The following is a 12,218-nucleotide window of genomic DNA, read 5'->3' as shown; positions in this document are numbered from 1 at the left end:
ATGTTGGAATCAACATGTTGATTTAGGGCATGACTATATGCACCGTAGTGTATTTGCTCCAAGAATCAAATTCTCAAATAGAGGCCTTTATTTATCTGAAGATTTACCTGATGGCCTTTATTTGATACTAGCTTTTATTAGAAGAAGACCTTTATTTGTCATTTTCTGCTTTATGAATATATTTTCACATACATTTTAGCTATGCAGTGTGGCTCTAGGGATGGCACTGTCAGTCAGTCAGCCAGGCCACCACTTTGGTCCAGGCAGAAATATCTCAACAACTATAAGATGGATTGCCATGAAATTTTATACATTTTATACATACAGACATTCATGGTGCCCAGAGGTTGAATCCTATTGAATTAAGTGATCATGACTTTTCATCTAGCGCCACCAGGAGGTCAAAATTTTAATGTATCCAGTGAAATATCCTTTCATCTACAAGATAGGTCAGCACAAAATTTTGTACATATTCATGGTTCCCAGAGGATGAAATCGAATCACTTTGGTGGACCCCTGACTTTTATGGCCAACAGCAGCCAAAATTTGAGTTCATCCAATGCTTTGTTTTGTGACCAAATACCTGCAAAATGAATGACGTTCCCATCAGCCTCAGGTGATACAATAACTTGTGTTTTTGCAGGAAAGATACTCAAACAAAGGCAGGGCTAACTGAAATGAAAATCAAATAAAGGGGTTTGAAATACCGATGCATCATTATTTCTGTTTTGGGAGCTAAAACAGTGGTACAGGATGTAGAAACTAACTCTTCCCAACTGTCAAGACACACTGAGTTATTTAATACAACGATATTTTCATCCATCATCTCTAATTGTTCTTCTGTCATTGTGTCTGTCCATCTGTTAACCTTGCAGGGGATTTGACATTGGTAACCATTTTTGTGAATGGATGTATGACTACAACTGTGACGAGTTTCCTTTCTTCAAAGTTAACGCTCAGGCCTACCCCTCAAAGGCCCAGCAGGTGTGTATGATATTGGTGACTTACTTCGTCTTCTGACTCAATTTGATATTTTTTGCTTCTTTGGCTTAATTTATTGACTGCTGACTTTTGCAAACTTGTGGTGTCTCCGTACAGCTCCACTTCATTGAAAACTATCTGCGTGAGTCTGACCAAGGGTTTGACAACCTGAGTGAGGAGGACCAAATGAAACTGAAGGAGGAGCTGTATGTGGAGGTCAACAGGTGAGCTCAGATGTAGGACTCAGTGTCAGGTGACATAATACAATAGAAAAGTAAACAAAGTACAAACCGTGTGTCCATGTGATTTTGACTGTAGGTTCTCTCTGGCATCCCACTTCTTTTGGGGCTTGTGGTCCATCATCCAGGCCCGGCTCTCCACCATCAAGTTTGGATACCTGGTGAGTCCTACATTTAATTACTTTTATGCTTGTTGAGTTAGTTAAAGTCAGTTAATATGAGAGGTGGTGAGGTCAGGCTGCCATGTCAACCTGACAAGATATCACAGAGACAGACTGAGGAAGGTTGTCTCTGTCACAACTCTCTAGGTGATACAGTTCACCCCTTTTGCATTATGCTCCAAGTTGGGTAATATTGAAAACTCATTTGGACAAGATTCCTGGATATTAGTAATGTTACATCCTTTGAGGGATGTTCACCTATTGTCTTTATTTAGCATTTAATTAGCATAGTATACATTTCCATAGCATCATTATCCAACGGTCTGGTCTGTTTTCATTCACAAATGTTTTCCAAATGCTTCTACTTGGCTGTTTCAGTCATTGTTAAGTTACCATCATAACACTTGACACCTTCACTGATGTTTCACATTAAAAGCCTTTTTGTGACTCAAAGGGCATAATTCCTCTCAATAGTGATACACTTTTACTGTGAAAGGTCGCTAGGAAATGTTGAATTTCATTAATGGTAGCTTAATAGTGATTGAAAAGGCGGCTAGGTAGAAGCCATTTGATATTATTAGTGAATGAAAACAGGATTTCTGTTAAAAAGAGAAACTCACAGCAGCAGTGTGGTGAGTATTCAGGTATAAATGAATGTTTACTTGACTGTGTTCTAGGAGTACGCCTTGGCCAGATTTGATGCCTACTTCCAGCAGAAGAAGATCTGGGCTGTCTAATGGAATGAGATGATTGGATGGATTGACAACATGTTCAGCCAAACGGCAGGAGGAGGACATACTGGCTGATAAAGATTCCACATGCTTTACTTACACTCCCTGCCTTGAGAGTATTTGCTGGCTACTGTTGGTGATGCGTTGACCAAAGCCTAGACTTGATCACATGGCTAGGTGCTTAAAGTACACCCCTAAATCCATTGCAGCTCAAAATTTACACCGCGTAACTCCCTGAGAGCCAAAAAAAAGACAAAACGTCGACTTGTACTAACCTTCATCACTGGTGAGAACTGCTCTCTGCTTCTGCCTTGTTTGAACCATACCACTAACATGAGGGTTACGTTTTGAGCAGGAGAAAGGTGGATTTCGGTTACAGCTGGGTTGGAAATGTTAACATTGCATCAATGTATATGTATTGATCATTCCTTTATGGAAATGCTCTGTGGGAAAGAACCAAAATGTGAACTTCTCTTGGTAGGTTCCTGCTTACTTAAGCAGCCAGTTGCTAACTATGTATATTATATATAGATCTCAATGTGCCAGTAACCTGGTCCTATCTGTTACTGATGGGCTGGCTTATTGGCTGGTGGAATCATGACTTGATCAACAGGTCAGATTGATGTCTACACCTCTAGATATTACACACTTGGTATTTGTTCTATTTTCTTTTTTAAACGGCTGTATTTGATATTTTCTTCAGGCCAGGGCATCAGATAATGTTGTATTTCCATGTATGTGAACAGTTGAGGTTCTTTTTTCTGTGTTAAACTCCACCAAATCAAAATCAAAGTAATCAAACTTCAGGTATTTCCTTTACAATTAGGTCTGGTTTTGCCTGGCTACCTAGCTAAAAACGCCATTACACCGACAAGCTTTTCTTAAGCGTGTTAAAACTATACTGACAGAGATGTGGTAGATTTATGGTATTAATATGGATCACTGGGACAGTAAATCTCCATCTCAGTATAGTTTACATATTGGCTATTTACATCTGCGTTGTGTGATTTTTGCTAAAAAGACTTTCCAGTTATGCTTTATGAACCTGAGGAATTGTTGCTAAATTCTCTATTTGTAACTAGGGAGCTACAGTAAATGACCATAATTAAGCATTGAAGAAAACTTCACACAGTACACTGTGGTTCCTTATAGTGGTTATGGATTCTTTGATGACATCACTGTTTTTCTGGCACAAGTGCCTCCTGCCAAGTTGCCTCATCATCGTATCCATAATCCAAAATAACAACAGAGGCAGGCAGACCATACTGCACAGCTGAATTTTGCACAGATTCAAATAAGTTGCAACTGCAGCTGTGTAGCAACTCTGTTAAAGGGGCATTTGGTAAAATGTTGCTTTAACCATATCTATCAGTGACCAAGACCACTCTTTGTTACTGAGAGCTGAGTCATTGGTGTTAATCACCTCAACCCCTGACACACATTGGCTCATATAATGGTCATTGTCTTCCCTAGTGGGATAAAAGTCTTACTTAATGCACATTTAACAAAGGAATTCAGTACTGGGATAGAGAAACACTGTGCCCTGTGTGCGTGAGGCTTACCTCATTGGTTCTGCTTTCAGACTTTCTCATATGCAGATGGATAATTGTTCAAAATTGTTTAAAATGAGCAATGGTGAGAGTGAGAACTGTGACTAATTTGTCCGGCTCATCCAAACATCCGGCTCAATTCTACCTCACCACGGCAAGTTATTACATGTGCGCCAAACTCTCAAGAACTGTACTATTACACCTAGATACACAAATTTATCATCTGCTGCTAGGACAGCCTTCATTTTGCCTTTAAATGAGACATAGATATGTTGAATTTTAGTTTATTTTCCTTGCCTGGCACTTCTCACATTTGGTGAAAAACAGCTTTTTGGTGTTGTTAGCATTTCTCTTTTCACTCTAATTGGTACCAGTGACCATGAGCTAACGTTGATCAGCTTGCCACTACAGTAGTAGTGCCTATTAGACTTGATTCGAAATGCTAACAATGGCAGCAAAGCTTTCCATGATAGACATCAATTGTCTACACTTTTTTCACATTTTCAATATTGGGAGGGTATAGTACCCGGTGGAGAACAATCAGACCAAAATTGACCTTTCGCTAAGCCCCACCCCATTAGTTACTGTTACTACACCTACAACATCAGCTTTTAATTCTCACACACATATGCAGTTTACAATAACAGGCAGATTTACAACTCAAAATTCTTTGCAATTTTTGAAATAATGGGTTCTTGATATCAGCCAGAGATAAACAAAAGTAGGCTTCTCATTTCTAGCCAGTGACTGTCGATTTTAAAGATGGTAATGACTGTTGCTGTAGCTAGCTAATTAAGCTATCCTTAGCTAGTTTGCTGAATGCTGAACGCTGTGTCAGGCTGACTTTTTAATGTTTCCAGTGAACTTGTTTTAACATGATAATTCCATAGAAGAGGTCTTAAATATACACTTGATGGCTACATACTTAATATGCTAAAAGTCTGAGGCTAAAGCTACATGTCCCAGGCAAAAGTCAGCATCTCCACCAGTTGATGATAAGACATGGAAATATAGGAGAAGCATTGTTTGCATATTGCAGTGTACAGCTAGCTAACATACTTGTTTTTTCAACCAGTATGTTTTAACATTTAAAGAGAAAAAGCTTTTATAATGAGGACCAACTAATGTGTTTGGAAAATGTAACCCTACAGTATGGCTGTGTCCAAAATCACTCCCTATTTACTATGTAGTGCACTACATTTACCCTCTGCCATTTTATTTGCTAATATTAGCCTAAATTCTGATAGCATCCAGAACAGGTTTCCATACAGTGGGAGTCATGAATGGGGCTTTTGTTATGGAACCTGTAATCCCATAAAGTAATGTAGTTACCAAATAATATGTTCCTATGCTTTAGAAGTAACACTCAGTGAGTCTTGTCAGTTAGGTAGTACGCTTGTGCACCAGACAAGCTTATGATTGCAGCTAACGTTACACAATGCATTCCTTATGCTTTTGTTTTTGTTTTTTGGAAAGGCTAAAAAAAATAATACACCACCCTCTATATTTTTTAAATGCTGAGCATTGCTGACAGCCCCATGCACATCACTTGGACATGATGAAATCCAAAGTTTGACAAACCTGCTGGTCTTAGTTACAATTGGTTACTAAGCTATGATTAGACAATGGGGGTTTAGCGAATGGTCAATTCAAAAGGTCAATCTAAATTGTCTCCTTCACCAAAGATATTGGTCAACATCTGGTTTACTTATCATACAATACTGGTTAGAAACACTTAATTTGACCCTTATTTGCCATAAAATGTATGATTCATTGTTGAAATGCTGTGAAAAGATACATTAATAACTGCAGCTGTGTGACTGTGCTGCTACAGATGAAAGCTGTGCAATCACCTCAAAAGTTGACATGCATATTCATGTTTATTCAAGTTTGGTTGTTGCACATTTATACAGCAGGGTAGATTCCCTGTTTACCTGTGAGCCACTGGGATTTAGTGTGGAAACCACCAAAATGACTGTGATTTTCTTAAGTGTACAGTAGGCATTACCTCATACTTCTTGTGAGAATGGCTACACAGTCATCTACAGTGTACACGAACAGAACGAACTGACCTGGATCATAAAACTCATCTGATCACTGCACCAGTCACCTGGTGATACTGGAACCATCCAGAGGTGTTTGAATGTCTACTGTGGCACTTTTAATCTAAGGACCGAAAAAACAATATGTACTTGAGTATTTTCATGTTTAATCATTTGGGGTCTGTTGAACTATGACTCATTTAAGTTCTTGAAATGTTAGTTTTATTTTACATGCAAGTGTATTTTGTATATTTCAATGTTATATTTCATTTGGAATGTGCTTAATGTATAGTTTAATCTTTATTTTGAGATGCAATGAAATGAGGGATGGATCAGCAGAATGTCTAGTGGATTGGACTGGACAATTATAAAAATTTAGTGTTAATGGTACATCCTTCATGAGGCAATAGTCTTTATTTTAGTACCTGTTCTTTTCACAAGGGCAATTTTTTTTCTTCTTTCTACCTAACCTGACTTTGTTTTTTCTTATTCCGAAAGTTGTTTTTCATTTTTTAAATATATCTTTTGCCCATACCTTTCTCTATACGCTATGTCCAACTCAATTCTCTTGTCCGTTGCCATTATTTTTATTTGTTACAGAAAAAATGGACACCATGATCTGTACCTGCTGTACATTCCATACTTGTTACTCCAATATCATGTACACTCTGGACCAAAAGAACTACCAGTTTGATCCAATTGGTTATTTCAGTAAAAATGTAATTTGTCCCCAGTCAAGAACAAAGAAACACCCTCACTTCTGTTAACACTTGTTATGTAATACATGTAATATTCACTAACAAAAATATAGAGGGTCATGCTATAAATTATCTAAATATAAAGAATGGCAAACTTGTATCTTTGTCATTCTAAATATTCTTGAGAATGTACATTGTGTTAATGTATTCCACTTATTTTTGTGAAAAAGAAAACACATTATGCTCTGTGACAGTATGTACTCATTAATACATACTTTGTCATATAAAATGGTTTTGGGTGAACTGCTGCAGCATAGAAATGACTTTGGCTGTAAATTTACGTTTCTGCTTTGCACAAATAAAAGTTAAAGAGAAAACAACTTGTTTCTTTTCAATATCATATACACTCACAGCTCCATGGACGCATACGCGTGGTTAATATGAACATAGTGAACATGGTAATTCTGTAGTAATTATAGAGAAAATAGACATTTTCAATTAATTAATTAAAATTAATTACTAGCATAATTTAAAGACAGGTCAGCCAAACATGCAAACATATTTGTCTACAAACAAACATACAATTCAACATCTATGGTAAATTCAGATTGCAATAGTAAATTAATAATGAATTAATATTTAACTTAGTTTGAATTGAGCTTTTTTACATTCCTAGTTTACTTAAACTAGTACTATATTTCATAGTTAATTCCAGGAAACATTCAAGAAAATTACCAGACCTGTTGAATAAAGTATTATTTAAATGATTTATTTTCCAATTATGTTTTCCACTTTGTTGGGTCTTAAAGGTACATTGAATCTCTATGTATAGCATTTCCAGCAGCACTTGAAACGGGTCATCTGTTAAAAGGGGGAAATGGTTCAGCCACCATCATGAGTTGAACTAGTTTGGATTCATCACTTCCTGCGTTTCAAGTCAAGGTCCACACCTCACAACCGAAATACAATGGGCCAAATGGGTTGATTTAACAGTATCTAAATTGCCCTGTTAAAGCAATGTTTTTTCTTTCTCCAGCTGTCCATTGACACCTGTTTAATGACCCTTACAGCTGATGTGTGTTTCTGATGTTCATTCGGTCTCAACCCAGCTGTTGCATGTGATGGAGGGTCTATCTTTAGGTGCACCAGCAGAGATCTTAAGGTGTTGAATGACTTACTTTATTTGTTATTGCCTTTCATCTCATTTCTATTTCTCATGTGTATTAGTCTCAAATTGTCTCAAATGCACAGTTCATATTTGTAGTGTCTTATGATCAGCTTCTCTGTCTGGTTCACATATTTGGTGGCTACAAAAGTTTATTTAGCTTATTTACTTAGCTTGTTACTCCAACAAAAGGGGATGGCTGTATTTCTTTTATCTATCTGTATAATTTACAGATAAAGGTCAATTGATTTATTGATTGATTAAGTCTATCACGACACTTCACACCACACACACCAAATTTTTACTTCCTTATTACTTGTTTTGATTCCATACTGTCATCCTAAAATAAAAACAAAACAAAAACAAAAACACACTTTTAGCCTTCTAGCCACAAAAGCAGCTAAATCATCACAAGTTTTTTTTGTTCAGACAAGCATTAGGATGTCTACAAACTTGGATACTCTTCCTGTTTAAATGTAGTTGGGAGTTTGCATTGAGATAATGACAGCACTGATGTACACTGCAGAGCCGTTAATACAGATTCATGTGGAATATGCTCATTGATATAATGGACATTGAGACAAGTGAGATGGTGAAATGTTACAGTGAGGGCAGCAATGAGTCAGACTTGGCCTGATGGAGTGAGGCTTCAGCCAATTGCATTATCCATACACAAGATCACCTCAGTTAACGTCACACTGTTGATAAAAACACCATTCATTCACGTTGTTCAGGCCAGTACAACGCACTCAAAACTTTGCATTTTGAGTGGACAGAAACTGTTGAGTCCAGTGTTTCATTTCTTAAATGAAATGATAGCTGGTAAGCTGGTAAGATGGTAATTTTCTTTCTTTCTATCTTTTCTTCTTTTAGAAGATTGAGACAATAAACCATCTACAGTGTGATTATAGTCCAGCTTTATGCCAAATCACTCAGAAGTGTTTATTAGTGGTTGACTTTATACTCTGCCCTATGAGGAAATATGCAAGTTAAATACCCGTGATACACCATAAAGCAAAGTCTGTTGCTGGTGGCACCACTTCAAAAATGACTGAGATAACCTGTAGACCAGTTCCACAGTACGGCCACGTCTGATATTAATTCATAGATTGATAATAAGATAAGATAAGAAGCATCTGTGATGTCACTCCTGAATGGATAAAAAAATCCAAATCAGGACAAAGGGGATGAAGTCTTGGTGGAGCTGTGAGACAAGCAAGTACTTACCTGACCTTTCCTCTAGCGCCACCATGAGGTTGACATTGTCATTTTGAATGAAACGTCTCAACAACTATTGGACAGATTGCCATTAACTTTGGTTTGGACATGCAAGTTCCCTGCAAGATGAACTGGAATAACTTTGGTGATTAACTTTTCAACTAGTGCCAGCATCATACTAAAATTTGAATGTGTTTATATTTATGATCAAATACTTGCAGAACTAATAGCATTCCCTTCAGCCTCAGCTGCACTTTTTGTTCAGTGCTAATTAGCAAAAATGCTAGAATGCTAGCATGCTATGATCATGAACATGGTAAACATTATAGGTCTGCTAAACATCAGCATGTTAGCATGCTTGTCCTTTTGAGCTTGTTAGCAGGCTGACATTAGCATTTAGCTAGCATCCTAGGTAAAGCCTCTTAGAGCTGCTAGCATGGCTGACTGTTGTTTCTTTGTTGTTGTATTCCTGTTGTTTAAAACCTACATTAATCAACATTTTTAATGTTAAAGATCCCCTCCAGACATGTATTAAGACCAAGTGGCAACCTCAGGGGCTGTAAAATGAAGCCAATGAGCAAGTGCCAAAATCTGCAGTTCCTTGAATGGCCACTTGAGGCTGGCTCCAAAAGCGAGTCATTCCCCATAGACCCCCTTTGTTAAAATCTCCAACTTTACAGCAGAAATAAACATGTAAAAACGGTTTTGGTCTCTATAACTAATTTCCCCTTTCATGACTGTGAAATAACTGTTCGAGGGGTGAATTTTTTTTATAACTCACCCGTTTAAGTTTTATTAAGGACATGGCTGCTTTGAGTGACAGGTCCGCCAGCCGCTAGGTGGCTTGTTTCAGCCATTCGGCCCACCTCTTTGCCCATTTTTGATTGACTGGGAGTAAGGCAGCGTCACGCACTGCCAAGATGGTGACGGCCTAAGCGGCTTGCCTTGAACTTCAAAACCGCTCTTCAGAAACCAATGGGTGACGTCACGGTAACTACGTCCATATTTTTATACAGTCCATGATTAAGACTCCTCTGGAACAATAATGTGTGTCTGATATGGCCTTTACAAAAAAAAGTAAAAAAGAAAAGTATAATCAGCACTTTAAAATCCTTAAAATTACATCTAGTCCTTCTCCCTCATTAAAAATTTCAGAATCTACGAGTATGTAAACATATTTAATTTCAGAGGTTTAACTACTAGACACAAGATGTCTCTTGAAGTTTCCACATCACACTTGTGTAAATTGAATATTGGACCAGGATTGGCGTCAGAACTAGTTGTGATGTCACAAATCATGGTCATAGGCCCACTGCTTAAAATCTGATATTTAAGCAGATAAATGTGAAAACAGCCTCCTGGTGTCAAACTCTGAACATAAATCATTCTGAAGCTCACACAATCAACTGTCGGAACAAGATGAAAAACACATTTTTGAGTGGAGGGGTACTTTAACATTGAATCAAATGACTCTGTATAATGTGGAAGGGGTCGCTCATAGTGCTGGAGTCATGGAGAATTATCATCCAGCTGGCTCTACAGAGCTTTTTAGCCTCTTTTCCAGCTGATGTAGCACAGCAAGCATCTAGCTGCTAAAGAGCCAGTTATTTTTTTCTTGCACGGTGCACATTGGACTTTTATTCATCAGGTGACCAGAAACACAACTCCAAATTAATGCTGGTGCTGTTTTGTGTCAGTTAGATTTGTGAATTTGCAACCGTTTTTCTGTTTTTGGAACTTTACAAGTCAGTAATATGGCAGTAGCTGTGTATCTGTCAGCTTGTTTTGATGGTTTGATAGTGACCAGACCTAGATAAATGCAGCCTAAACTGGATGGTGCTGCTACTACATTCCCAACCAACAAAACACACACATTCCAATGTAAAGCACACTAAAGCAATGCAAAGTTACTGGGGCCCAGGTTTGTATAAAACCTGAGGTTATGAAATATGTCTTGAAGGTTGAATTTGCTGCTGCAGTAATCAGTGTGAGTGGGGTACAGAAGAGTGAGCCAAAAATACTGCATTGATTGGCTGAATAAATCAGTTAGACATATGGTTGGGGCTCCCTCCATCACTATTTTGTGGTTACATTTTGGCAAAGGGGTCTTTTGCTGTTGCCAGTCTATGGAGATATATTAAGTTACCTCACCCTAAACAAGGAATTTACATTTTTTCCCAGCAGAATGTCAGTTTTCCCCTATAGATTCCTGTCACAGTTGATAATTAAGCAGAAAGAGCAGAGAGACAAGGATGGAGAATAAGAGGGAATGTTAATAGGTACAAGTGAGGGAAAGAAAGTGGGGTGTGTGTGTTTATGGTTGTGATTGAGACTGAAAGGAATGCAAAGTCACAGCAAGCAGAGACTGGGGGAAGGGACAGAGGTCACTGACCACTGCTTAGAAGGCAGAAATCCTTCTCTCTTTCTTTCTTCCTCTCTTTCATTCTTTCTTTCAGTGTGTGTGTAATATCAACAGCTCAGTGTTCTTCCCCTGGTCAGAAAATCCACAGTAGAGACAGAAAATTGGACGTTGGTTAGTAAATCTCACATTGCATGTACATACAGTGAAAGGTTGAGCAGGTTCTTCAATAGTGAGGCAAATGTAAACACAGCTGAAGAAGGGAAATAGTAGAATGAAACTGGACTTCCCCCCCTCCTTATAGCTGATCATTTTTTAAACGAATAACCCTCAAAACTTTGACACAAGACAATGATCATTTTTTGTAACCACCAAACATCTTGATATCCAGAGAGGAAGAGTTTCAGTGTATATCACAGAGTCATAGTGAGGCCTTGGTTCCCAGTGCTGACACAGAGACAGACAGGGCAAGAATGCAGTGTAGTGGAATGTTAACAGAGAGACAAAGAGTAGTGGGAGGCCAAATGGTTGGAATGGTCAGCTGGGGCTTTTGCCCAGGCAGGTTGCTTGTTTACATCTATGTGACCTGCCTGCGGTTGTGCTTTTGGTAAATAAGATACAGACTGTGACAGCAAAACTGACGCCAGACGAGTCTTTCAACACCACAGCACAATGCATGCCTGAATCCACAGATACACTGCGTCTTAAATCTGTCACAAGGTTCAGTCAGGTTGGACAGAACAGGACAAAAGAGAAAGGTGGTAGGACCAGTCAGGAAGGCTGCAGAAAACTGACCTGAGAAAATGGACGTTATGTTAAAACATGTCAGATAATGGTGATTATGTCATTATGGGCAATTTTGCTGATGACCTTCACAAAGTTGTCCATGCATGTAAATATTTGGGACTGCATTGATTTTAAAGTCATACAGATTTAAGGTGACACCTTGATGCCTTCAGGTAATTACATAAAATGTTGCTTCCCTCTATTACTGAATCACGTAGTATATCCAATTTTTGAAAGTGTTCATATTTTCAGCTGATGCTTAGTGTCTGGTGTTTCTTTTCTGGGAAA

The 12,218-nt window shown here is 38.1% G+C and overlaps 1 protein-coding gene across 3 annotated transcripts in view; it reads left to right on the top strand.

The window, feature by feature from the left end:
- The window catches only part of chka (choline kinase alpha), a 28,438-nt gene extending 21,656 nt beyond the window's left edge, over positions 1-6,782 (top strand). For all 3 annotated transcript variants that reach the window (XM_044356059.1, XM_044356058.1, XM_044356060.1), the window contains 4 exons: positions 876-984; positions 1,099-1,205; positions 1,300-1,381; positions 2,059-6,782. In XM_044356059.1, coding sequence (XP_044211994.1) covers positions 876-984; positions 1,099-1,205; positions 1,300-1,381; positions 2,059-2,118 — 358 coding nt within the window. In that variant the 3' untranslated portion in view covers positions 2,119-6,782. The remainder of the gene's footprint in view (positions 1-875; positions 985-1,098; positions 1,206-1,299; positions 1,382-2,058) is intronic.
- The last annotated feature ends 5,436 nt before the right edge of the window (positions 6,783-12,218 follow it).

Source organism: Thunnus albacares, chromosome 7 (genome assembly GCF_914725855.1).
Source record: "Thunnus albacares chromosome 7, fThuAlb1.1, whole genome shotgun sequence".
Lineage (NCBI taxonomy): Eukaryota > Metazoa > Chordata > Actinopteri > Scombriformes > Scombridae > Thunnus > Thunnus albacares.
This window is presented reverse-complemented; position numbering and strand designations above follow the sequence as displayed.